This window comes from Lissotriton helveticus, chromosome 4_1 (assembly GCF_964261635.1).
Source record: "Lissotriton helveticus chromosome 4_1, aLisHel1.1, whole genome shotgun sequence".
In the NCBI taxonomy this organism is placed as follows: domain Eukaryota; kingdom Metazoa; phylum Chordata; class Amphibia; order Caudata; family Salamandridae; genus Lissotriton; species Lissotriton helveticus.
The window spans coordinates 2,041,841,990-2,041,867,780 of record NC_136063.1 but is presented as its reverse complement, the minus strand read 5'-3'; the positions used below and the strand labels follow the sequence as shown (position 1 = coordinate 2,041,867,780).

Here is a 25,791-nt window from a genome sequence, read left to right as displayed (position 1 = left end):
GGCACCCCTAATAAGGATATGTTTTTAAAGTATGGACTAGTCGCCGTAGCTTATAGTAAGTTATGGCATAAATATACTAAAAAGGATCAGGAAAGTCAGTGGCCACTGATAGGATCCTTCGATGATACTAAAATAAGCGTGCTGGAAACAGCCCTTCGTAACCGTAAAACAACGCCCACTATGCTTGATAGTTTTGGCATGTGGCGCAAAGAAACAGAACAGCCAAAGAATTGAAAATGAAGTCAGACTAGAAAAAGAATTACGAAAAGCAGCTCATTTAGCCGCGAACAAGTTGAAAGAAGAAATAAAAGAAAGAGGAAGCTAAACTAAAACAAGAATCTGAAACATCAAGCCAATGTCCCGTTAGAACGCCCGCCACGCTTTACCCTGAGCTACCTTCGAAGCAGCGAGCGAACGATGATCTACTGCTAGGTCCCCCGATCATCTACATGCCCCCTCCATACGCCCCTTCCCAACCCCTAGTGCAACGCACGCAACCCCCAAGCACAGATGAGAGCGGTACCAGAGCCTCGGTCCTCACGGCCTCCGCGCCGGCCGAGCCCCTTGTACTCAGCGCAGCGCAAGCAGCAACAGTAGATGACCCCGACACTGAGAAGAAAGACTCCGCTAGATTAAATCGATTGAGTAAGAATGAACGAGCAGGGATTGATAAAATCGTAAAGACGTTAGTGGAACGGAAAGAAAGCGAAGATTACGTAACATACATATGCAATTCGTATGCCAATAACCACAAACGACACTTTGTTACACGTTTCTGTTACCACACCCTTAATGCTTATGAAGATCGGTACCAAGCCAAAGGTCCTGAAAGCCTAACGACTCTGTATAGAAAAGTCGACATTGGAGACGGAGGTGAGTGTGATGTGACGGACCTCTTCATGCGCACGCTTGAAGTCTCCCGCCATCTCACTGAACAAAGATTAGAAGCTAGCACCATGACCCCTGTAGCGACTGTACCTCAAACCGAGGGAACTAACACCATGATGCCGATAAGAGAAGCAGCTCCTTATTGGGTCCCCTCACGAGGACAGGGAACCCACGACGATATTAACCACCAAGATGCGAGGGGGAGGGTAATGTACAACTGGGTCTACCAACCCTGGGATCGGCAAGACATCCTGACTTTTCGAAAGTCCTTGCCTGATCTACGAAAGAACCCCACTGCCTTCTACACAGAATTAGGTACCGCCTTGGGGTCGACGATTATGACCCTAGCGGACATCGACTTGTTTTTCGGGCTATGTCTACCAGCTGATGTGTGGAAGCTAATGCGGAAAGTCGACCACCTTGAGCTATTCGGACATACCTGGTTACAACTCGATGGCATAGACAAGCAACGAGAGCCCGGACAGAAACCTTTGAAATCAATTCTAGACCTGCCAGACAAAATCGTACAAAAACTCAAAACCATAGTCCCAGAAAAGAAGGTGGACTGGTCGATAGTAACGGCCTGCTGTCAGAAACCCCAGGAAGACGTATCAGAATACTTTTCCAGGTTCGAAACGGTGTTCTCCGATTACAGCGGCCAGGACATGACCTCTGCAACCGGACATCACTTATTCGTCCAGAATTACGTAAAGGGCCTGACTCCAGAAGTCTCGCAGAAACTGCAGACTAGTGAAAGTAGTTGGGCTGCCTCCAAACCCGCGGCTATCCTTCAGATGGCTCAATACTACGAACGACAAAAGAATGAGAACGACAAAGCGACTGAGAGAAAGAAAAAGGACTTGAAAGAACGAGTAATGATCGCTCAATTGCAAGGAGCGACGATAGGTAGGGAACCGTACAAAGGGCACTACCAGTCGACTGCCCCTAGAAATCCACCCCCTAAAGACCGTACCCCCGCGCCCTATGCTGGACGGACAGACATTGACGACAACCAGTGTGCGTTCTGCAAGGGATTTGGGCATTGGAAGTCCCAGTGTCCGGTCCTGTTAGAAATGTACAAAAATAGAGACACAAAAGACGTAGCGGATGGGCCGAAAAATAGAGGACAGGGACGAGGGCACACAAACGACGCTAGCAATGACAGACCAGGCAGACCGAACACTTTTGACCGCCCCCGACAGAACCAATGCCAGCAGGCTGACTGTGACGATGCCCGCGACTTCGCATAGGACTGCCAAGGGCAAGGGAGGGATCCAGTCGAGCTCTATGTTGACCAGCAAGGTCCTTATGTCACTGCTAAGGTCCTAGGTACGAAGTCTCCATTCCTGGTAGACACTGGCGCGACACGTAGTGCGTTATCTAAACGACTGATTCCAAGGGCACCCTTGTCTGGCTCACACATAACATCAATAGGTTTTGATGGAACGCCCTCCACTAATCCCTTGTCCGCTCCGATCTCCTTCGACTTGGACAGTAACCCCACTGACACGACGTTTCTGCTTTCCTCCAACACCCCCGATGCCATTATGGGACTTGACTTACTGAAGCATTTCCGAGCTACTATTAGGTGTTCACAGGACGGAGTTCGAGTCATTCTGTACGATAACCCGACTCTGCTCAGACCTTATCCCTTACGACACATGTTCTCCATCTCTGACGCTGACTCATCCTTACTCGATTCTCTACCTCTGTATCTGAGGGCCAAAACTGACGCTGACGTAGGACGCATGATGATTGACCCTGTGCACATAACTGTTCGCCAAGATGCGATACTCCCAAAACTCCCACAGTATCGGATACCGCCCGAAGGTGAGAAGGCATTGGTAAAGATAATTCAGTCCTTGGTAGAGGCAGGAGTGGTAGAGGAAGTAGTCAGCAATATTTGCAACAGCCCTATCCTACCCATTGTAAAGAAGCAGGGTGAGGGAGATGAGAAAGCGTACCGCTTCATCATCGACCTTCGAGAGGTCAACAAAGTGGTTGTACCTCAGTACCCCGTAGTCTCGGATATCACCACCATTCTGACCCTGATTCCTTCCACAGCCACCACCTTCACTGTAATCGATCTCAAGAATGCATTCTTCTCCATCCCCATCCACCCAGACAGCCGCTACCTTTTCGGCTTCACGTTAAAATAGCGCTCATATAGATTTTGTAGAGCTCCCCAAGGTTACACAGAAAGTCCCAGCATCTATAGCCAGGCCCTCAAGAGACAGCTGGACGCCGTTCAGCTGCCGGATGGAGTGGTGTTGATACAATACGTCGATGATATCCTTTTGGCGGCCGACACCACTCCACTTGCAGTCACTACCACTGTCCAACTCCTGCACTACCTTGCGGAAAATGGCCACAAGGTCTCCAAGAAGAAGTTGCAATTCTGCCAACCCCAGGTCACCTACCTAGGCCATCTCTTGTCCAAAGACGGGAGAAAGCTTACACCCGATCGAATTCAGGCCATTCTAGAAACTCCTGTCCCAAAGACCCAGAAACAAGTCCGCTCCCTGGTAGGCCTCACCTCCTTCTGCCGGCAGTGGTTGCCAAACTTCAGCCTCATTGTAAAGCCACTGCTTTCTCTACTAGCTAAAGATGTCCCCTCCCCGCTCCCTTGGACCCCCGAATGCCAATCCTCCTTCAAAGAACTTCGAGACGCCCTTTGTTCTGCACCAGTCCTAGGAACCCCCGATTATACCAAACCCTTCTCTCTCTACACTCACGAAAGGGAGGGATGCGCTTTGTCTGTCCTGACTCAAACCATCGGCCCCAAGCAACGACCATGTGCCTATTTCTCTGCCACTCTTGATCCCGTAGCAAGAGCCTTGCCTGCCTGCCTTCGAGCCGTAGCTGCCGCTGCTGTCTCTATCCGACAAAGTGAGGGGATCGTACTCTTGAATTCCCTCACGGTATTAGTGCCCCATGCTGTTGACACCCTCCTGAACCAGACTAAGACGCAACACCTGACTAGCGCACGACTGACTGGATACGAACTGACTCTGCTTGCACCCCACATCACGCTGAAAAGATGCACCACGCTGAACCCAGCCACCTTGTTGCCTCTGCCCGAAAATGACCCAAATGTCCCCCCTATACATGACTGTGTGACCCTCACGGACGAACAGACTAGGAGTAGAGTTGACCTCCGAGACACTGCCTTCCCAAACCCTGACGGAGAGCTATGGGTAGACAGCTCTTGCATTAAACTCCTCGACGGCACCACCTCAGCTGCCTATGCAGTTACCACAGCCCGAACTGTAGTTGAAACCGCCCGCATCACGCAATGATCCGCACAGGCGGCAGAACTGATTGCCCTCACACGAGCATGTATCCTAGCAAAGGGGACGACAGCAAACATTTACACGGACAGCCAGTATGCCTTCGGGGTGGTTCATCATTTTGGGCTCTTATGGAAGGAGAGGGGATTTCTGACTTCTCATGGCACGCCCATCCTGCACGGATATCTAGTCTCCGCTCTGACTGAAGCGGGTCTCCTCCCCAAACGACTTGCCGTAATCAAATGCCAAGCACACAAAAAAGTGACAGACATCATTGGACAGGGAAATGCACTGGCCGACATCACTGCCCGGACCACAGCTGAGAATAAGACAACGACTCACATGTACGTGACTAGGTCACAAGCAGAAAAATGGACGGACGCTAGGGAAACTATTAGGGACATCCAAATGGCCAGCTCACCACACGAATTGACTGAATGGGCTCCGGTGGGATTAAGAGACGATGAAGGCTGCTGGCGGACAAAAGACACGAACAAATGGTTGCTACCCAACTCGTATCTGATGCCCATACTGACTATGGCTCATTCCCCTGCACACATAGGATCTGCCCCTATGACCGAACTTGTCTCCCGAGTTTGGCATAACGATAGAATTGCAGACTCAGCCAAACGATTAGTCCAGCAATGTCTAGTCTGCCTGCAACACAACCCTGGGAAAGGAACTGTCGTACCCCGGGGAGGGTTTGGGGTCCCCAACCATCCATTTGAAGTCCTACAGATGGACTATATCCAGTTAGAGAGATGTCAAGGACTGAAGTATGTACTTGTTGTTGTATGCGCTTTTAGCAAATGGGTGGAAGCCTACCCGACGCGTGACAACACTGCCATTGCCACTGCAAAAGTACTACTGAAAGAGTTCTTCCCTCGCTACGGCCTTTGTCGTATTTTATGGAGTGATAATGGCCCCCATTTCGTAGCCGAGGTTATCCAGCTTATCCTGAAGGGGCTGGGGGTATGACAGAAATTCCACGCAGTTTTTCACCCCCAATCTGCTGGACTGGTCGAGCGACACAACGCCACATTGAAACTAAAACTGGCAAAAATAGTGGCTACCACAGGACTAAAATAGCCAGACGCTCTTCCCCTGGCATTGCTGTCAATGCGTTCCACCCCCACCAAACACCACTTGACCCCTTACGAGGTCGTTTTTGGCCGACCCATGAGCATCTGGTCTGCACCCAAACCGACATCTATTCATGACGTCCCGGACGTCCTAATGTCTGACTATCTGTATAACCTAACTAAAACGCTGTCTGTTATTCATCATCAGGTGCTGCAGGCCATCCCCGATGCTTCCAGGGGCCCCGGACATACCATCCAGCCTGGAGATTTCGTCCTAATTCGGAACTTCCAGCGGGAGAAGAGTCTGGAACCCCGCTGGACGGGCCCCTGGCAAGTTTTGATCACCACCCGAACAGCTCTTCGAGTGGAGGGAAAGCGCAATTGGCTGCATGCACACTACTGCAAGAAGATCTCGTCGAATCTGACAACAACCGAAGGCGTGACCACGCAAGAAGAGCTCCTGAACAAAGATCGACCACCCCTGAGCTGCTACCCGGAAACAGACGCGCTTGAACTGGCAACATATCCCGACCCCACTGTGCCATCCAGAGAAGGGTACAACCTGCGACGAAAGGAGGGAGCTTCGGCTAAATAGACCACTAACTAAGTTTATATTCTCAGAGCGGTGGCCTAACGCTACTAAGGTCGTCAGGAGAGAAGCCAAACGAAGTTTGTGGTTCTGCCCACTACCGAGCCCCCTTGAAGATGATGGAAGTGCCCGATACGAAGATGATGGAAGCACCCGACTTGAAGATGGTGGAAGCGACCGGATATCCAAAGACCCACTACAGAAACCCAAAGACTGACAAAATGCACAGTTCAAAGACTATTGCCTTCTTTGTTGCCCTTCTCTTCTGCCTCCTCCTCATGACCACCCTCTGGATCTTGGAAGAAACCTCACCAGCACATGAGACACTTCTAGCCACTGTACTACCTGTCACCGTGAAGGAACACCACCTGATCTCTCTCTCACCTCAACTCCGAGAAAGACGTAAGGAGTTTTGGAATAACTCCTTTGTACAACTTTTGCACCAGCAGAACCTTGCCGCCAATGCCACCAACTGCTGGATCTGCGGGTTGCTTCCGCATGCCACTGGATATTCCATCCCTTTCATCCCCTCACCATTCTCTGTTCATGGCTCTGGCCTCGCCTGGTTGATTCTCCTGCAAGAGAGATAAGACAATCTCCAGCGAAACCATGTCACACTTTTATCAAGGGGTCTGGCTGAACAAAACAAAAAAAGCGGCTGCACCCTTTTGCCCACTGACGTCCAACACCTCTGTTCACTTGGACATCCCAGCCAAAGAACGTGTCGAAATGCAGGTGTTCAACAATCCGGCCAGACCTTCCTTCTCCTACCTCCGGAAACGAACAGCAGCCACCCTGACTGTGGCCCTATCTGTTGTCAATGTCTCGGGCCTTGTATGCATCGAAGGCCTCGGGACACAATTTGTAGGTCACAGTGCCTGCAACATCACCAGAACCTTGGACACTACTGACCCACCCTCTTTTGTCACTTCTCCAAACATGTACTTTGTCTGCGGTACGAAAGCCTACACCTGGCTCCCAAAAGGCTGGGGAGGTACCTGCTACATTGCCTTCATCCTTCCTCCGACCTATGTGGCATCTGCAAATCACCACCGACAAAAACGAGAGAGAGACATTGAACAAGCCGACTCTGCCGGAGCACAGTTCCTGGACGCAATAAAGGGACTTGTTCCACTCTGGGGTCCAATGGCAAACAGCCGTGCCATCCGACATTTGACCCAGGCAGTTGAAACAACCATGAACATTACAGCTGGCATCCTCACAAATAACACAGCCGAGCTTCAAGCGGTCCGCTTGGTGGCCCTTCAGAACCGCCTTGTTCTAGATGTGGTTCTAGCAGATCGTGGAGGGGCATGCCGCATCATAGGGTCTAGCTGCTGCACCTATATACCGGACAATTCTCCCTCAGTGTACAAAGCCATTGAACATCTCCACAGACTTTCCTCACAAGTCCACCAGGAACAAGAAGAATGGTCGCTTGGCGGGTGGATCTGGAGTACGATAAAGAACTGGGGGTGTAGGTTATTTACAATTATACTGATACCCATTGTTGTGTTATGTGGGTTCTGCCTAGGAATTCAATGCCTGCCGCCTTTGTGCTCACTATGTACAAACTGTATCTGCCCAAAGACTCTGGACTTTGACAAGGAACGTATGAGAGCATTGTACGATGTCGAGGTTAAGGATTTAATGAAGATCGATATCGACTAGACAAAATGGCTAGATATGTTGAAAAGGGAGGACTGTTAAAATCTGGTTTGCGAGGTCAACATTATCGGCGCCATCTTGTCCCCTTTCAGACTCACGCACACTTGCAGCAGCAGCCATTTTTTTTTTGAAAACCATGGTCTCTCTCTCTGTCCACTGCCAATAGCCAGTGCGTCTCTCCCCCTCACCCCCCGGCCTCGCAAGCATCCCCCGCGCACCGACAGCCCCCGGTCTCTCCTGTCTGGGCCATAAACGCACCTCCAGCGCGACCCTGCCTCCGAGCCACATCCCGTGCTGAATCCCCCGCACTCTTTCATCTCATTCATCGAACAGGCCCTTTTGATAACCTCTTCCTCCCTGCCCGATTGTCCGGCCTGATCCCAGGCCATCACCTAGCCCAACAGATGCAGTTTATTGCCCCCTACAGTAGTACCTCGCCTCACATCAAGGAGCGGGGATTAATCAATGCCTTCACACCCCTAGATCCGACCGATCGCCCGCATTCCTGTTCCCAGCGGAATGTCCAGCTGCGCGATAGCCATCATGCTGAGATTTGGGTGGGGACCCCTACTGTAGATATGTGCGAGAACGGGCCTGAACCGGGGATTCCAAAGATGCCTTTTTCGTGCTTCAAAGCAATACCACGGATGTCATGAATGTAATAAAGCCATAAACTTGTGTATAAGAGGCCAGGCCTCAGAGATGCGGCTAGAGCACCTCGAGAAGATACCCTGTTGTCTGATTTGACGTGTTCTGCTCCGTCGGAATAAACTCCTGTTTCCCGCCTTCCAGTCTCCAGCGCCTGCCTCTTCATTTGGTAACCTTGAGTTGGGTGAGAGGCGGCTATCGCCGGGCAAACCTTGAAAGGGGGTAATCGATCTGACCTACTCCCCCTTTTTCCACACCACGTCACACTCGACGACGTTTCGTTCCCATTAGAGATATGGGGTCATCATCAGGACTCTAAATGACTGCAGCCCGAGAGTAGAGCAGTTGTCAGGGTATAGGACGGCTCCAGGTTCAAAGGAAGGTATCACAAATAGTTGTATAGCCCTTAGTGGGAACTCTGGAAAAAACATCCCATAATAATGCCGCCATGTGCTGATTGCATCCAGGCTGCGTGTGCTCCGTGGAGGTACTGGTGAAGTTACAGTGTAGAGCCCCCAGCACATTGTTGTCATTGCACCCACTGCGTCATGGTAATACAATGTCTGTTTTGCATTTTATGATTAAACTCCATTTGGGGGTGTTTCCAATTGCTCTTTATCCGTATACTAGAGACTGCAGTTTCTTGTAGTAGCTAGAATACCTCATGTCCCTAGTTATTTATGTGTTTACCCTTCTGTCATTAAACCTAGTGCGCTGGTAAAACACTGATCATTTGAGGATATTTGACACACCATGTCCTTAGCGGATCTGCTTATGCGAAAAGCAGGGTGACAAGTGACCCAAAGAATTGGCAATTAGCAGTGGCCATTCCCCCACGTATTAACTTGAATATGTTCCAGGAAAAGGATGTCATGACTAATTTTTCTTTTTTAAACCCAGGCTGCCTTCGGGGAGCATCAATTGCACAGGTGGCGAACGTGAGTAAAGGAGCAATTACTTGCCTGAGTAAAGCTATGAAGGGAGCTCTCTGGAGGAAGAGGAGTAGGAAAGATTGAATGACTTACAGGAGAGGAAAGGTCAGATGGATGCGAGTGGAAGGACAGTTATGAGTAGGATTGAAGGGGAAATTTAACCGAACAGGAAAGTGGCTGGAGGAATTACTGGAGTAGATGGTTTGGTGAGGCGACATCAGCATTACGTTCTTCTGGAAAACTTGAGGAAGGCACTTTTAGAATTGGCACATGAAGGAAACATTGGAAAGCAGGCAGTGAAGCAGAGTTAGAATGGATAATCTTCTGCAAAGACAGAATATTTTGTACATTCTATAAGAGTGCAATCACAAGGGACACTGCCAAATCTGGTGAATCCAGTGACATTTCCTACATCTTAAGCAGCACTGAAGTTGTCTTGGCCATATGGCAGGTTTGGCCCAGTGCCTACTGTCATCGTCAGTCACCACTCTTGTTCCACAGAGGTAAGGTCTGTAGAGTGCTTACCCACTTGTGTCATGATTGAGCTTCTGCACAGGGTGTTTAACAAAGAGGAACAATTCAGACAACTAGCTACTGATCTATAAAACACAAGAAGAACCGGGGGTCTACTAGCCAACACTCTGGCCACCAAGATCAGACTCCTCTCAGAGGGAGTCAAGCATGAGTCACAAGAGAGCCCACTACAGACAAAATAATCAAAGAAAAAGAGAGCAGAAAATTAAGTCAAGTGACTAATAGTGCGATCCAAAAACAGTTAAATGGATTCCCATCAATATACTACAGTGATCAATATTCTCATTTGGTCATCCATCTATTGGAGTGGGATGTCCCTTGATCATTGAGACTTGTTACCATTCCAATATTGATTAACTGGATTGGATCAGACCCTTAATCGCTGAAGATAGAGAATATATTGTTTGATACCAGATCATAAGGGAAACCAGTGCAGTGTAAAACACAAAAGAGTAATGATTAACCCCTTCCATGCTGCCGTCGGCCATTGGCCGATGGCAACGCTACCTCGCTGGTGCTGCCGACGGGCAATGGCCGACGAGGTCCCGCCCGTTTTGCGGAAGTGCCGCACTTCCGCAAAATCGCGGGCGCAGTAGAGGGGTTAAAATAGGGTGATGAGGCAAAAAACTGAAAACATTTTATTAAGGAACCGACTCACCCCCTAGTTAAAAACAGAACAGTGCAAGGGGCAGTTTAAACAAATAACTGCAAATAACAGGCCAACATGTTTCAGCCTATAGGGAACCAAATCCCACGGCTTTCTTCAGGGCCTCTGCTCTATAACTTTGCTACTGCTAGACAAACTATGTCTTAACCTACAGGGAAAACCAATGTAAAAAACTGATGGTGAAATTACGAATCAAAATATAAGGTTGAAACTGATACAACCTACTTCAACTGCTGCTCCACATCAAGGGATGCGGCTGTCATCTAAAAAGATAAACAATTCAGAGATTCAGAAAAGGAACATGGAACAAGTAAAATGTGAAATTGTTGAGGAAAGAATTTTCCAGAATTTCAAAGTGATTCTGCAAAAATAAATGTGCGAAGATGCTGCACTGATTGAGAACGGCAAGATTCAGATAAGAGCGAATTGATGCGCACTGGCAAGCGAGTCAAAATAAACAATGATAGGTTCTCTGAAAACTTGGATAGAAAAGAAGAGGATGATGGTGGGTGAAATGATGGAAATCCAGACATGGCTCGAGCAGTTCCTCAAAAATGAACATTACACTTTCCTGGACATTTAAGGGACTTTGGTTGGTAACTTTTTAATTGTTGTGTGCTTGTCAGCTTTCTTGTTGATCCTTCCTTGTTCATGTTTACCTGGGGTCTCTTAGTGTATATTTTTGTGTGTGCGGGGTTTCTGTTCTTGCATATGTTTGGGGTGTGCGCACCTTTGTGGAGTGGGCATATGCTCACACATGTTCATTCGCGTGTGAGACCTTGTGTGAAGGTGAGAAACTGCTAGAGTGAGATTGTGTGTCTCTCACTCCTCACACTATGGACCAAGTAACTGTCATGCAGAGTGCCTCGTTGAAAATATTCTTAGATGTCTACTAATCAAAATACTGCGCCTGTAATGCAGTGTGTTGGGTTCAGGGTCTGTTTACTACCTGTATGTTGTACAAGGTCTGCCCCCATGTAATCCTTCAAACATGTTGTATCTTGACTAAGACTAGAACGGCCCCCGTCATGCTCTATGAACTAAAAACTGAAATGACCGACAATGTGGAGACACTAGTCCAGGCGGTCTCTTAGCAACAGCATCATGAACAGGGCATTTTACCTGCATCTTTCGCTTCACAGTTTCGAAAGGGAAGGACAGGGTCTGTGCAACGCCTGCAGCTAGGCAGCCAGTGACAAAGTTCTGCAGAAGTGTAAAGCGAGTGCTTGGATCCCTCCAGAGTTTATCCAGACTGATGTACGTCGCAAACGAGCCCACAGAAAAAGGAACAGCACCTGCCAAGACAAATACAACAGAAACAGTTACGTCCAAGGATATACGTAAGGGAAAGCCAAAACAGCAACTATTCATGTTAAGCATTATCTCTAAATTATGAGAACTACATTAGGGTTTATGTAAAGGTTTTTTTCTGCTCTTAGAGAAGAGACATTTTGCAATCTCAGTGTCGACATTTGCTGACTTTAAGAGCAATCAAGTGCCCAGTCTTATGTCAGCCAAAAATTATGTTCCGCAGAATGGCCCCATCCAGCTGGAACCAGTAATGCAAAACAAAAACATCAGGTGGTGTTCAAGTAGATGCTCTATTGATTTCAGAAATAACTACAACTCTGTACTTAGTCCAAGAGGCTGCTAACCCTCTGGTACCTTGCTTTCAGGCGCAAACCATATTCTCCATGGTTCCTGAAACTTGACTCTGTTATACATCAATAGACCATCTGCAGACAGCTTTGATAAAGGCGCAGGTGTCTCACAGGACACTCTCTTAGCCAATCAGTTACCACCTCCTTTGTTGCACCCGTAATAGATCAATGGTTTGTGAACACAATAGCATTCACAAACCATTCATACAAACCACTGCAACTCACAATTAGAAGGGGCACCCTCTGTGTGGAGACTCATTTCTCCCAACAACTAACACGCCTAGTGAGGCACTTGGTGGTGTAAGCATTTCTCCAGGGAAAAAACTTGCCACAGTCTGGATAAAGGCTTCAAGGTCCAGGAAAGTAACTAAACAGTCCCATCAGAGGAGACATGGCTAGCTGCAATGGCATGAGAGTCTTTCATTGGAGGTCTCCACTGGCTGTCCTTAATTTATTTATTGCAAAATCACCTCATGGTGCTTTGAACGCGACATCCCAGATGAGTCTTGGTGACCCACAGAGGGAGAAGCTCGCAGTTTTTCTCCTCTACCAAAAAAGCTGATTAGAAGAACTAAGAAGGCAGCTCAGCAGTGGCCCAGAATGAAGGCCCAGGCATGACCAAAATTCATAAGCCCTACATCCACTGCAAATCCAGCGTGTTTGCCCGAGTGATCACAGTGGTGAAGAGAGTGAACCTGCTAGCCGCAGAGTGCAAGGACAAGAACATGTTCAACAAGGAGAGATGCAGTGGCTGTTTGAGGCGGCTCCACAAGGGACGTGAATTGCAGCAGTGAGGGGCGGGGAGGCATGACAATGGGTCTTAACTATATAGACTATAGGCTAGAGTCCACCCCGTGACTGGGACCTTAATGAGTAGTGGATTTTCAGCGCTGGAACCAGTAGGGTAATTGCAAACACAACAGTGATGGACAGAATGTGGATCAATGTCACACATTCACCCCAGTCAAAAGATCTGGGCCCAAATCCATCGTTTTTCCACTCCACACCACCCTGGGTTAGACAATGGCGATATGCAAATCAGCGCTGACCCTGTGCCCCATGGGAACAGTCCAGTCCGAACTACAAAAGCCATGTCCTTCCCAGAACGGAAACAAGCATCCGAGGACCGGCCCGGTTTCGAGGTAACACCTCTCATCAGCCCGGCTAGCTTGACTCCAGTGGTGTGGAGTGCCTGGGACTCACGTCTGAGCATCCCCAGTACACTTAGAGCGGTAATTGCAAACACAACAGTGATGGACAGAATGTGGATCAATGTCACACATTCACCCCAGTCAAAAGATCTGGGCCCAAATCCATCGTTTTTCCACTCCACACCACCCTGCGTTAGACAATGGCGATATGCAAATCAGCGCTGACCCTGTGCCCCATGGGAACAGTCCAGTCCGAACTACAAAAGCCATGTCCTTCCCAGAACGGAAACAAGCATCTGAGGACCGGCCCGGTTTCGAGGTAACACCTCTCATCAGCCCGGCTAGCTTGACTCCAGTGGTGTGGAGTGCCTGGGACTCACGTCTGAGCATCCCCAGTACACTTAGAGCGGTAATTGCAAACACAACAGTGATGGACAGAATGTGGATCAATGTCACACATTCACCCCAGTCAAAAGATCTGGGCCCAAATCCATCGTTTTTCCACTCCACACCACCCTGGGTTAGACAATGGCGATATGCAAATCAGCGCTGACCCTGTGCCCCATGGGAACAGTCCAGTCCGAACTACAAAAGCCATGTCCTTCCCAGAACGGAAACAAGCATCCGAGGACCGGCCCGGTTTCGAGGTAACACCTCTCATCAGCCCGGCTAGCTTGACTCCAGTGGTGTGGAGTGCCTGGGACTCACGTCTGAGCATCCCCAGTACACTTAGAGCGGTAATTGCAAACACAACAGTGATGGACAGAATGTGGATCAATGTCACACATTCACCCCAGTCAAAAGATCTGGGCCCAAATCCATCGTTTTTCCACTCCACACCACCCTGGGTTAGACAATGGCGATATGCAAATCAGCGCTGACCCTGTGCCCCATGGGAACAGTCCAGTCCGAACTACAAAAGCCATGTCCTTCCCAGAACGAGAACAAGCATCCGAGGACCGGCCCGGTTTCGAGGTAACACCTCTCATCAGCCCGGCTAGCTTGACTCCAGTGGTGTGGAGTGCCTGGGACTCACGTCTGAGCATCCCCAGTACACTTAGAGCGGTAATTGCAAACACAACAGTGATGGACAGAATGTGGATCAATGTCACACATTCACCCCAGTCAAAAGATCTGGGCCCAAATCCATCGTTTTTCCACTCCACACCACCCTGGGTTAGACAATGGCGATATGCAAATCAGCGCTGACCCTGTGCCCCATGGGAACAGTCCAGTCCGAACTACAAAAGCCATGTCCTTCCCAGAACGGAAACAAGCATCCGAGGACCGGCCCGGTTTCGAGGTAACACCTCTCATCAGCCCGGCTAGCTTGACTCCAGTGGTGTGGAGTGCCTGGGACTCACGTCTGAGCATCCCCAGTACACTTAGAGCGGTAATTGCAAACACAACAGTGATGGACAGAATGTGGATCAATGTCACACATTCACCCCAGTCAAAAGATCTGGGCCCAAATCCATCGTTTTTCCACTCCACACCACCCTGGGTTAGACAATGGCGATATGCAAATCAGCGCTGACCCTGTGCCCCATCGGAACAGTCCAGTCCGAACTACAAAAGCCATGTCCTTCCCAGAACGGAAACGAGCATCCGAGGACCGGCCCGGTTTCGAGGTAACACCTCTCATCAGCCCGGCTAGCTTGACTCCAGTGGTGTGGAGTGCCTGGGACTCACGTCTGAGCATCCCCAGTACACTTAGAGCGGTAATTGCAAACACAACAGTGATGGACAGAATGTGGATCAATGTCACACATTCACCCCAGTCAAAAGATCTGGGCCCAAATCCATCGTTTTTCCACTCCACACCACCCTGGGTTAGACAATGGCGATATGCAAATCAGCGCTGACCCTGTGCCCCATGGGAACAGTCCAGTCCGAACTACAAAAGCCATGTCCTTCCCAGAACGGAAACAAGCATCCGAGGACCGGACCGGTTTCGAGGTAACACCTCTCATCAGCCCGGCTAGCTTGACTCCAGTGGTGTGGAGTGCCTGGGACTCACGTCTGAGCATCCCCAGTACACTTAGAGCGGTAATTGCAAACACAACAGTGATGGACAGAATGTGGATCAATGTCACACATTCACCCCAGTCAAAAGATCTGGGCCCAAATCCATCGTTTTTCCACTCCACACCACCCTGGGTTAGACAATGGCGATATGCAAATCAGCGCTGACCCTGTGCCCCATGGGAACAGTCCAGTCCGAACTACAAAAGCCATGTCCTTCCCAGAACGGAAACAAGCATCCGAGGACCGGCCCGGTTTCGAGGTAACACCTCTCATCAGCCCGGCTAGCTTGACTCCAGTGGTGTGGAGTGCCTGGGACTAACGTCTGAGCATCCCCAGTACACTTAGAGCGGTAATTGCAAACACAACAGTGATGGACAGAATGTGGATCAATGTCACACATTCACCCCAGTCAAAAGATCTGGGCCCAAATCCATCGTTTTTCCACTCCACACCACCCTGGGTTAGACAATGGCGATATGCAAATCAGCGCTGACCCTGTGCCCCATGGGAACAGTCCAGTCCGAACTACAAAAGCCATGTCCTTCCCAGAACGGAAACAAGCATCCGAGGACCGGCCCGGTTTCGAGGTAACACTGGCACTCCACACCACTGGAATCAAGCTAGCCGGGCTGATGAGAGGTGTTACCTCGAAACCGGGCCGGTCCTCGGATGCTTGTTTCCGTTCTGGGAAGGACATGGCTTTTGTAGTTCGGACTGGACTGTTCCCATGGGGCACAGGGTCAGCGCTGATTTGCATATCGCCATTGTCTAACCCAGGGTGGTGTGGAGTGGAAAAACGATGGATTTGGGCCCAGATCTTTGGACTGGGGTGAATGTGTGACATTTATCCACATTCTGTCCATCATTGTTGTGTTTGCAATTACCGCTCTAAGTGTACTGGGGATGCTCAGACGTGAGTCCCAGGCACTCCACACCACTGGAATCAAGCTAGCCGGGCTGATGAGAGGTGTTACCTCGAAACCGGGCCGGTCCTCGGATGCTTGTTTCCGTTCTGGGAAGGACATGGCTTTTGTAGTTCGGACTGGACTGTTCCCATGGGGCACAGGGTCAGCGCTGATTTGCATATCGCCATTGTCTAACCCAGGGTGGTGTGGAGTGGAAAAACTATGGATTTGGGCCCAGATCTTTGGACTGGGGTGAATGTGTGACATTGATCCACATTCTGTCCATCATTGTTGTGTTTGCAATTACCGCTCTAAGTGTACTGGGGATGCTCAGACGTGAGTCCCAGGCACTCCACACCACTGGAATCAAGCTAGCCGGGCTGATGAGAGGTGTTACCTCGAAACCGGGCCGGTCCTCGGATGCTTGTTTCCGTTCTGGGAAGGACATGGCTTTTGTAGTTCGGACTGGACTGTTCCCATGGGGCACAGGGTCAGCGCTGATTTGCATATCGCCATTGTCTAACCCAGGGTGGTGTGGAGTGGAAAAACGATGGATTTGGGCCCAGATCTTTGGACTGGGGTGAATGTGTGACATTGATCCACATTCTGTCCATCATTGTTGTGTTTGCAATTACCACTCTAAGTGTACTGGGGATGCTCAGACGTGAGTCCCAGGCACTCCACACCACTGGAATCAAGCTAGCCGGGCTGATGAGAGGTGTTACCTCGAAACCAGGCCGGTCCTCGGATGCTTGTTTCCGTTCTGGGAAGGACATGGCTTTTGTAGTTCGGACTGGACTGTTCCCATGGGGCACAGGGTCAGCGCTGATTTGCATATCGCCATTGTCTAACCCAGGGTGGTGTGGAGTGGAAAAACGATGGATTTGGGCCCAGATCTTTGGACTGGGGTGAATGTGTGACATTGATCCACATTCTGTCCATCATTGTTGTGTTTGCAATTACCGCTCTAAGTGTACTGGGGATGCTCAGACGTGAGTCCCAGGCACTCCACACCACTGGAATCAAGCTAGCCGGGCTGATGAGAGGTGTTACCTCGAAACCGGGCCGGTCCTCGGATGCTTGTTTCCGTTCTGGGAAGGACATGGCTTTTGTAGTTCGGACTGGACTGTTCCCATGGGGTACAGGGTCAGCGCTGATTTGCATATCGCCATTGTCTAACCCAGGGTGGTGTGGAGTGGAAAAACGATGGATTTGGGCCCAGATCTTTGGACTGGGGTGAATGTGTGACATTGATCCACATTCTGTCCATCATTGTTGTGTTTGCAATTACCGCTCTAAGTGTACTGGGGATGCTCAGACGTGAGTCCCAGGCACTCCACACCACTGGAATCAAGCTAGCCGGGCTGATGAGAGGTGTTACCTCGAAACCGGGCCGGTCCTCGGATGCTTGTTTCCGTTCTGGGAAGGACATGGCTTTTGTAGTTCGGACTGGACTGTTCCCATGGGGTACAGGGTCAGCGCTGATTTGCATATCGCCATTGTCTAACCCAGGGTGGTGTGGAGTGGAAAAACGATGGATTTGGGCCCAGATCTTTGGACTGGGGTGAATGTGTGACATTGATCCACATTCTGTCCATCATTGTTGTGTTTGCAATTACCGCTCTAAGTGTACTGGGGATGCTCAGACGTGAGTCCCAGGCACTCCACACCACTGGAATCAAGCTAGCCGGGCTGATGAGAGGTGTTACCTCGAAACCGGGCCGGTCCTCGGATGCTTGTTTCCGTTCTGGCAAGGACATGGCTTTTGTAGTTCGGACTGGACTGTTCCCATGGGGCACAGGGTCAGCGCTGATTTGCATATCGCCATTGTCTAACCCAGGGTGGTGTGGAGTGGAAAAACGATGGATTTGGGCCCAGATCTTTGGACTGGGGTGAATGTGTGACATTGATCCACATTCTGTCCATCATTGTTGTGTTTGCAATTACCGCTCTAAGTGTACTGGGGATGCTCAGACGTGAGTCCCAGGCACTCCACACCACTGGAATCAAGCTAGCCGGGCTGATGAGAGGTGTTACCTCGAAACCGGGCCGGTCCTCGGATGCTTGTTTCCGTTCTGGGAAGGACATGGCTTTTGTAGTTCGGACTGGACTGTTCCCATGGGGCACAGGGTCAGCGCTGATTTGCATATCGCCATTGTCTAACCCAGGGTGGTGTGGAGTGGAAAAACGATGGATTTGGGCCCAGATCTTTGGACTGGGGTGAATGTGTGACATTGATCCACATTCTGTCCATCATTGTTGTGTTTGCAATTACCGCTCTAAGTGTACTGGGGATGCTCAGACGTGAGTCCCAGGCACTCCACACCACTGGAATCAAGCTAGCCGGGCTGATGAGAGGTGTTACCTCGAAACCAGGCCGGTCCTCGGATGCTTGTTTCCGTTCTGGGAAGGACATGGCTTTTGTAGTTCGGACTGGACTGTTCCCATGGGGCACAGGGTCAGCGCTGATTTGCATATCGCCATTGTCTAACCCAGGGTGGTGTGGAGTGGAAAAACGATGGATTTGGGCCCAGATCTTTGGACTGGGGTGAATGTGTGACATTGATCCACATTCTGTCCATCATTGTTGTGTTTGCAGGAACCAGTAGGGTAGCAGGTGTAACAGTGGCTCTAAATTAGTTGAATTTAAACTGCAACAGAACTGGGCAAAGGTCTGAGCTGTCACACTAGGAGTCTCCCTCGCTTTTCACCGGGAGCATGATTAGACAGAAAATTCAACATGGGGAGTGCAAGATACGCGATGTGCTACAGATCTAAATGTCTGAATCAAAGAAACTGTTAACTGGGAACCCCTACAAACAATGACTGTTGCAGACTGTTATACCACAGGGCTGCTCAAAATTCTAGCCCATGGCAAGAGCCCATAGAGTTTTGATACATCCCCCACCCAACCGGGCACACCTGTATGACTGGTAGTGGCATGGCTTCTAAATTATAGAGACAGAGATGTGATTCTACAGAAGGCAAGAAATGGAGGTCATTTTCTTACTGACAAGATGAAGATCATGATATTTCCGGACTACACACAAGCAGCGCAGCCTCAACGCTCCCACTTCTGTGAGGTCAAACAAAAACTGAAAGTTATCAATGTCAGAGGAACACAGAACTACTGGAGATGGTCCAACTCAGCCATGGGAACTACGCCCCAGGAGCAGAAAAAGATGGAGGAGACAATGAAGATGGGGAAGACCAGCATCAGCTCAAGCACAGATCATCAGAGACGACCAGTGACTCAGAGTAACTCCACTGAATAGAAGGAAGGTAACTTCTTAAAAGATGACAAAGACCTGTACAGGGTTACCCCTGGTATTGCAGATAATTTGATTTCACCTCACAGTAGTTCACTGCCCTGATATACGTATAATTAAGAAGCCTGTATAATGTTGAGATCTGGTGTTGACAGCAGAGACACTCCCCTAACGTTACTCGCCCTATCTCCTCAGCATGGAGACTGAGAAGGCCATGAATGACTGTTCTAATGGCTGCAGTAGTTTCTTTGTTGCCCTGGTGGTGTTGGTGTGGTTATTCTGAAGAATGTTTACTTTTCAACTTGACTAGTTCTTTGTCCTGTCCCATAGAGTGAGGGAGATTAGCAGGGAATCACTGAAGTAATTTATATATCACACCGACTAGAAGTATCATATACACAATTACATCATGTATCCTGAACGCCATTCTGGACACTGGTGTTTTTGTCTTATAACATATGTGCTACAGAACAGGCTCACAAACAGATCCATGTTACTTGCAAGAGCATGCAACAGTGATACACCTAAACCAAATTAGCTGCCTAACTTGGTGAACATTCTTTACATGGAGTGTCAAGGGGATTGGCAATTCTTTAAAGTGCCTTCAAATATGCAGCTACTCACTATATCTGGTGTTGATGTGGCTCCAATTCAAAAACCAACTTAATAAAACAAGAAGGGTTTAAATTCAGGAAATGCTAGGGAGGTCACCCTACACAACGTGCTCTTCATATGGCAGACACTCACTAATATGGATCAGATTGGGATTCCGTATGTGATCACTAGGGAACAAATGTATCTACAGGGAAGATGTGCTTTGGTAGAAGGTAATCTAATTGGGGACCCAGTGGAAATAATAAGCATCTACGCCCCTAATTTCTCATAGGCATAATTTATGGACGTCTTCAAACACCAACTCACAAATCTGATACAATCTCCTATGACATGGGGAGAGGATTTTCATAGAGTACCAACCACAAACCTATACAGATCTCCTCCCAACCTTAAACAGCAGCAGAATGAACAACTATCTGATTGAGTGCCTTGAATAACAAGCATTTGCAATGCAATAGGTCTCGCATTCACGCGAGTTTGAGCTATTGGCATTGTAAATGACAATGCCTTTTATATATGTTTTGGGTTTTAAAACATAAATCAAAGGCATTGTCATTTACAGTACTAATAGCTTAAACTCTCGCAAATGCGAGACCTATTGCATTGCAATAAAGGGCCTTCTCGACCGCTTGTTAGATTGTAAATATCAGAGGAAGAGACCGGCCTGTGACGTCTTCAAAGTAGTGATAAATAGTGCAGTGAAGAAGATGTGTAAGTGTTGTAAATTACACAGACATGAAAAGTGTGAAGTGAGAGTTACATATGATCAGAGCTATAAACACTAACAATGCGCTCCAATACCTTTCGCTCTGTGATTACACTGTCACGGCTCGGGAAAAAGAGTGGGGCGGGCTATTTCCTGCCCTCTCAGTGATTTAAGTGTGCAGTGTGGCATTGCGTAATGTCATTGTTATCTTTGGCCTAATAAAAAACACTCCAGCTGTAGTAGGGTCCTGGCTTCATTTCCTGAAACAGGGCGAGTGGTGCTTTATGACAGGCATGGAGGGAGGGAGGGAGGGAGGTAGGGAGGGAGGGATGGTCCTGACTGCAGCTTTGGCCTCGTACAGTCCCGCTGCTATTACTAGTGAGCGAGAGGCGCTGAGGAGGTGGTACTGGTGGTGGTGCTATTGGTGGTAGTACTGGTAGTGGTACTCGTGGTGGTATTGGTGGTGGTGGCATTGGTGGTGCAGGCATTGGTAGTATTACTGGTGGTGGTATTGGTGGTGGTGGTGGGATTTGTATTGGTGGTGGTATTGGTGGTAGTACTGGTGGTGGGGTATTGGTGAGGGTATTGGTGGTGGTATTGGTGGTGGTATTGGTAGTGGTGGTGGTGGTATTGGTGGTGGTGGTGGTGGTGGCATTGGCAGTGGTGGTACTGGTGGTGGTATTGGTGGGGCTATTGGGGGTGGTGGTATTGGTGGTGGTATTTGTGGTGGTGGTATTGGCGTTGGTGGCAGTGGTATTATTCGTGCTGATGGTCGTATTGGTGGTGGCGGTGGTGGTATTGGTGGTAGTATTGCTGGCGGTAGTATTAGTGGTGCTGGTGGTGGTATTGGATTTGTGGTGGTGGTATTGGTGGTGGTATTGGCAGTGGTTGTGTTATGGGTGGTGGTGGTGTTGATGGTGGTATTAGTGGTGTTGGTGGTATTGGTGGTGGCAATGGCGGTGGTGTTATTGGTTGTGGTGGTATTGGTGGTGGTATTGGTGGTGGCGGTGGTATTGGTGGTGTTGTTAATAAAACAGGCTTTTGAAAACAACCCGTCCTGTGGCTTTAGTACAGATAACATGTAACACAGATATGCTGTTGTCAGCTTTAGCCCAATAGCACAGGATTATGCGCCACCTGGAATTTACATGACTTAATTTGCTAATCATTTCTAAATCCATTTTACTTGAGGGGTTGAAACAGATACAAGATAATGCCAGGTTGAAGTGATTGAAAGCAGGCGCCTGTGTTCCGGGGCAGCCGTGCTGCTTAAAAAACAAATAAGCTGTTTCAGCTGAAGCAGCGCATGTCCGGCAGTAAGAGAAACTCAATAAAGTAAATAGTGCTTACAGACTAACTGACAAGTCCTGTGTAACAACTGAAGTAAAAGGGCCAGTTGCCATGGGAGGGTACAAATGAAGGCAGGGCCGCACTAAGGAGGGACTAACAAGCATATTAAGGAGTCTGAAGGCAGCATTTACGAAAGACAATGACACAAGCCAATGATAAATATGAGAGGAGAGTGGGCGCGGATTCTCTTCCATACTACAGCAGTCTCACAGAATGAGCAGCGCATGCGCGCTGCCGCTAGGCTCGACCTGAGAACAGGAATCTCACAGACATATGGAAATCCCTGCATCCTGTAGATAAGGAAACATTTGTTTTATTAACCGGTGCATGACCTCCACTCACGTTTAGACTTAATTCTCCATACTACACACTTGAGAGGCGATAGAAATGAGGCTGAATATTTGGCAAGTACAATATTGGACATAATCCATTGATGGTAATGGGTCTTGGGGTGGATGCATGACATTCTTTCTCTCGTGGAGAAGCTGACAAAGTTCCCTGCGGACTCTTTATTTAAGGGCGATATGTCAGAAGTTATCACTAACTGCTTCCTTTCCTTATTTCAAAATTCTTTATTGATTTTCATAAGAGCAGGCAAAAAGCCTGTAACAGGGTTAGCATAAGATATCTAAGGCAAAGTTGCAAGTATACAATCATAAAGTGAGGTTATTGTAATTCTGAAGCTTATAAAGCGCATGGTTACACTTACCAGTGTGTCCCCATGCTGAATAAACCGCTGAGGAACCCGTCCTGGCCTGTTCCTGTGAGGCGCCCAACTCCTGGGCAGCCCCCTGGTGAAGCCAGGCATCCTTAGCGATTAGGGCCGGTGTGGAGACTAAGGAAGCTATTGCCCAGAGTTGCAGTGTGGGACTCCATGATTAGAGTAGGCACCGTGCCGAGAATTATCGGGTCCGGGGACATTTGAGCTCAAGACCCTGCCGTGACGGGAATTGAACCCTGGTCCCGGGCCAGACCTCTGCATCAGGGTCTGCCGCTCTAATCAGTGAGCCACACCTATATGGGTAACATGAGACTAACCCAAGTGAACTATAAAAAAAACAAAAGTAGAAAAGACAGGCAAAATTAGGGAGAAAAGAAGAGAAGGGAAGGGAGAGTGACAGCTGGTCGAGCTGTATCTTTTACTTCCAAAAATTCTATACATATGTTGGCACCATAGCGGTCCGATATTGATAGGCCTAACATACAGCAACCTGGTACAGGTAACAATGGTTAGCAAAGAGGGAACCACAGGTTTACCTCAGAAGTAAAAGTAGTTGTAAAGGGAATGTACATTAAAGCAACCCATGATGCTAAATCAGTCGGTAATAGGAAGATTACTGCCCTGGAAAACACTATAAAAAGGTGGGAGATGGGAAACGAAACAAAGAGATGTAGAGATAGGAGAGGTGTATGTGCTAGCGTCAATTAAATGAGGTACAAGTTCTCTTCTGCGGGAATTCCAATATCTTGTCAAACAGTGTACCCCTCTAGGAACGTGTGAAATAAATGCACCTTTAACACACTTAGAACGTTGGATCTGAACCCTTCGAAGAAAGAGAACCCCAAGTTGTGTCTGGCTCCTGGCGTTCTCTTACAGTGAGCTCTCTAGAAGAATGAAGTAGAAGCAAACCAGGCTCTGCAGGCACATCAAAACCTTACAATCTAGTCCCAGTGGAGGCAGATGGCTGTTAAGGTTTTTGCTTAGGGGCATGTGCCTCCAGCCATTTCCTGCATGCCTGTGAAGGCATCTGGTGCCTATGCCTCGTCATCAGGAGAGACTTCTCAGCCTCTTAAAATTCTCTAGGCTCCAGGCAGGCTCTGTAACCTAAGGATTTAATTTAGCCATAAACAGCAGCCACATTTCTCTTAACAATCTGCTGCGGCTGAGTGTGAGCAACAGACCATGAAAGTATAACCTCTCCATGCCTAAGATACCCAGTACTATTCCACGTTTAGTTCTGCTTTCTGGAAGAAGCAGCCTCAGAGGGCAAGAAGACAATTCATAGCAGTTGTTTTTCTTTGTGCTTGCTGGAATTCAGTTCTCCAAGCACCAAAAAACCCCATCCTGTGTGGTTTCCTTCAAACACCTATGCACAGTGTAAAGAAAATATGTGCATACAGTTCACTGCGAGGCATTTATTGTATTTATTTATTCAGTAAACCTTCGAACTGGAAATGCTATGCAAAGTTACCATCAAATGGTATTCAAGAACTATTTCAACGTCAGTGTGTAACTTATTCATGAAAGTTGTCAATCATTTTGAAAGCGGAAATGAAACAGGACAGAACAATGCTAAGCACAAGACATGCGTCCTTCGCCCTAATGACCAACAAATAAGTTCTCCAAACATGAACTACCACGTTTTTTTCCAACGTATCATAAAAATGATGGTGTACGTTCAAGCAATCTTATTTTTCATCATCGATGTACAAGCCAGGCAGGAAGAGTTCCTACTATGGCAGGTTAGGCCACCATACGCTTACTTCTTTTGCAGGTGATTCCAGCACGTAGTTGCTCCAATTGAAAGGGAAATAGAACTTTTTTTAATATTTAGACTGAGAAGGTCAGTTGACGACATCATCTTTGTAAAATTGAGTCCCCCATGCATTGATAACAAGACGTTTGGCATATATCTTCCGAAATATTTATCTGAACTATCTTTTTTTTTTTTGCAACTTTTTTTTATTATATAAAACAAAAGGAAACAACACATCAAACATACAATCAAGGCAATACAGCAATAATACAGCCATTAGGACTGCGCTCAAGGAGGACGGGAGACACATGACAACAGGAGAAAGAATTTTCGAATACAGATGAGGGGAGGGTGCCAAAGGCAGAACTGCACATGATCAGCACAATACACAACAGCTAGAAGGAATGTGGTCAGGGCGATTGGGAAGGACTAGGAATCGTAGTGAGTGGGGGCGTACAGATATCTCCACGGTATGAGTTCCACTGGTCCCAAATCTTCCCCCATTTTTTGGGTCTGCCTCTTGCCATATACACTGTCTTCTCCCTGAACATGCACCAGTCCAGACTCTCTTTCCAAGCAGTCACTGTAGGCGGCCTCGGGGACCCCCCACAACTGTGCAATATCCCTCTTCGCAACCATATTGGCAACCCACCGAAGATGCGACACGTCATAATCATTCGGACCCCACACATTCAATAAACATTGCCGGGCTTCCGGCATCATCACAACACCCGTTACTTCATCCATCACCTCATGTATACGTTTCCAAAACCGCACCATCTCAGGGCATTCCCATATGATATAGAGGTAGGTGCCAAGGAGACCACACCCACGCCTACACATGCCATCTGTGGAGTAGCCCATATGGATCAGACGGGGACCGGTGACATAGATTCCGTGGAGGATCTTGAGTTGGACCAGACGGAGGCGGGCTGGAATTACCACCTCCCTGGGAGAGGAGATCGCGGACAGCCAGTCCTCATCATCAAGTTCAATACCATCAGCAATCCAAGCTGCACGAAGGCGATCAAGCAGACACGATCGGTCATTAATCATTTTCTTGTAGAACAATGAGATAGTACTGTCTGGCACATGACCGTCTAGTATACGATCTTCGAGGGGGGAGGATTCCGGAATGTCACTACCCACTGGCAACACAGAGGTCAGAGCATGGCGTATCTGGACATAACGAAATATTTCCCTGTCACTCAGCTTGTAATCTACTTGCAGATCCGAGAAGGTCTTCACCTTGCCTTTAACCCAGAGATCACGCACCTTACTAATACCGATAGTGTCCCATTTATCAAATCCCTTCGTCTGCCACAGGCCAC

The 25,791-nt window shown here is 48.5% G+C and overlaps 1 protein-coding gene across 1 annotated transcript in view; it reads right to left on the bottom strand.

Annotated features, from left to right (window-relative positions):
- Positions 1 to 25,791, bottom strand: part of SLC25A43 (solute carrier family 25 member 43) — a 266,112-nt gene that overhangs the window by 163,051 nt on the left and 77,270 nt on the right. The window contains exon 3 of the mRNA XM_078688689.1: positions 11,421 to 11,593. Coding sequence (XP_078544815.1) covers positions 11,421 to 11,593 — 173 coding nt within the window. The remainder of the gene's footprint in view (positions 1 to 11,420; positions 11,594 to 25,791) is intronic.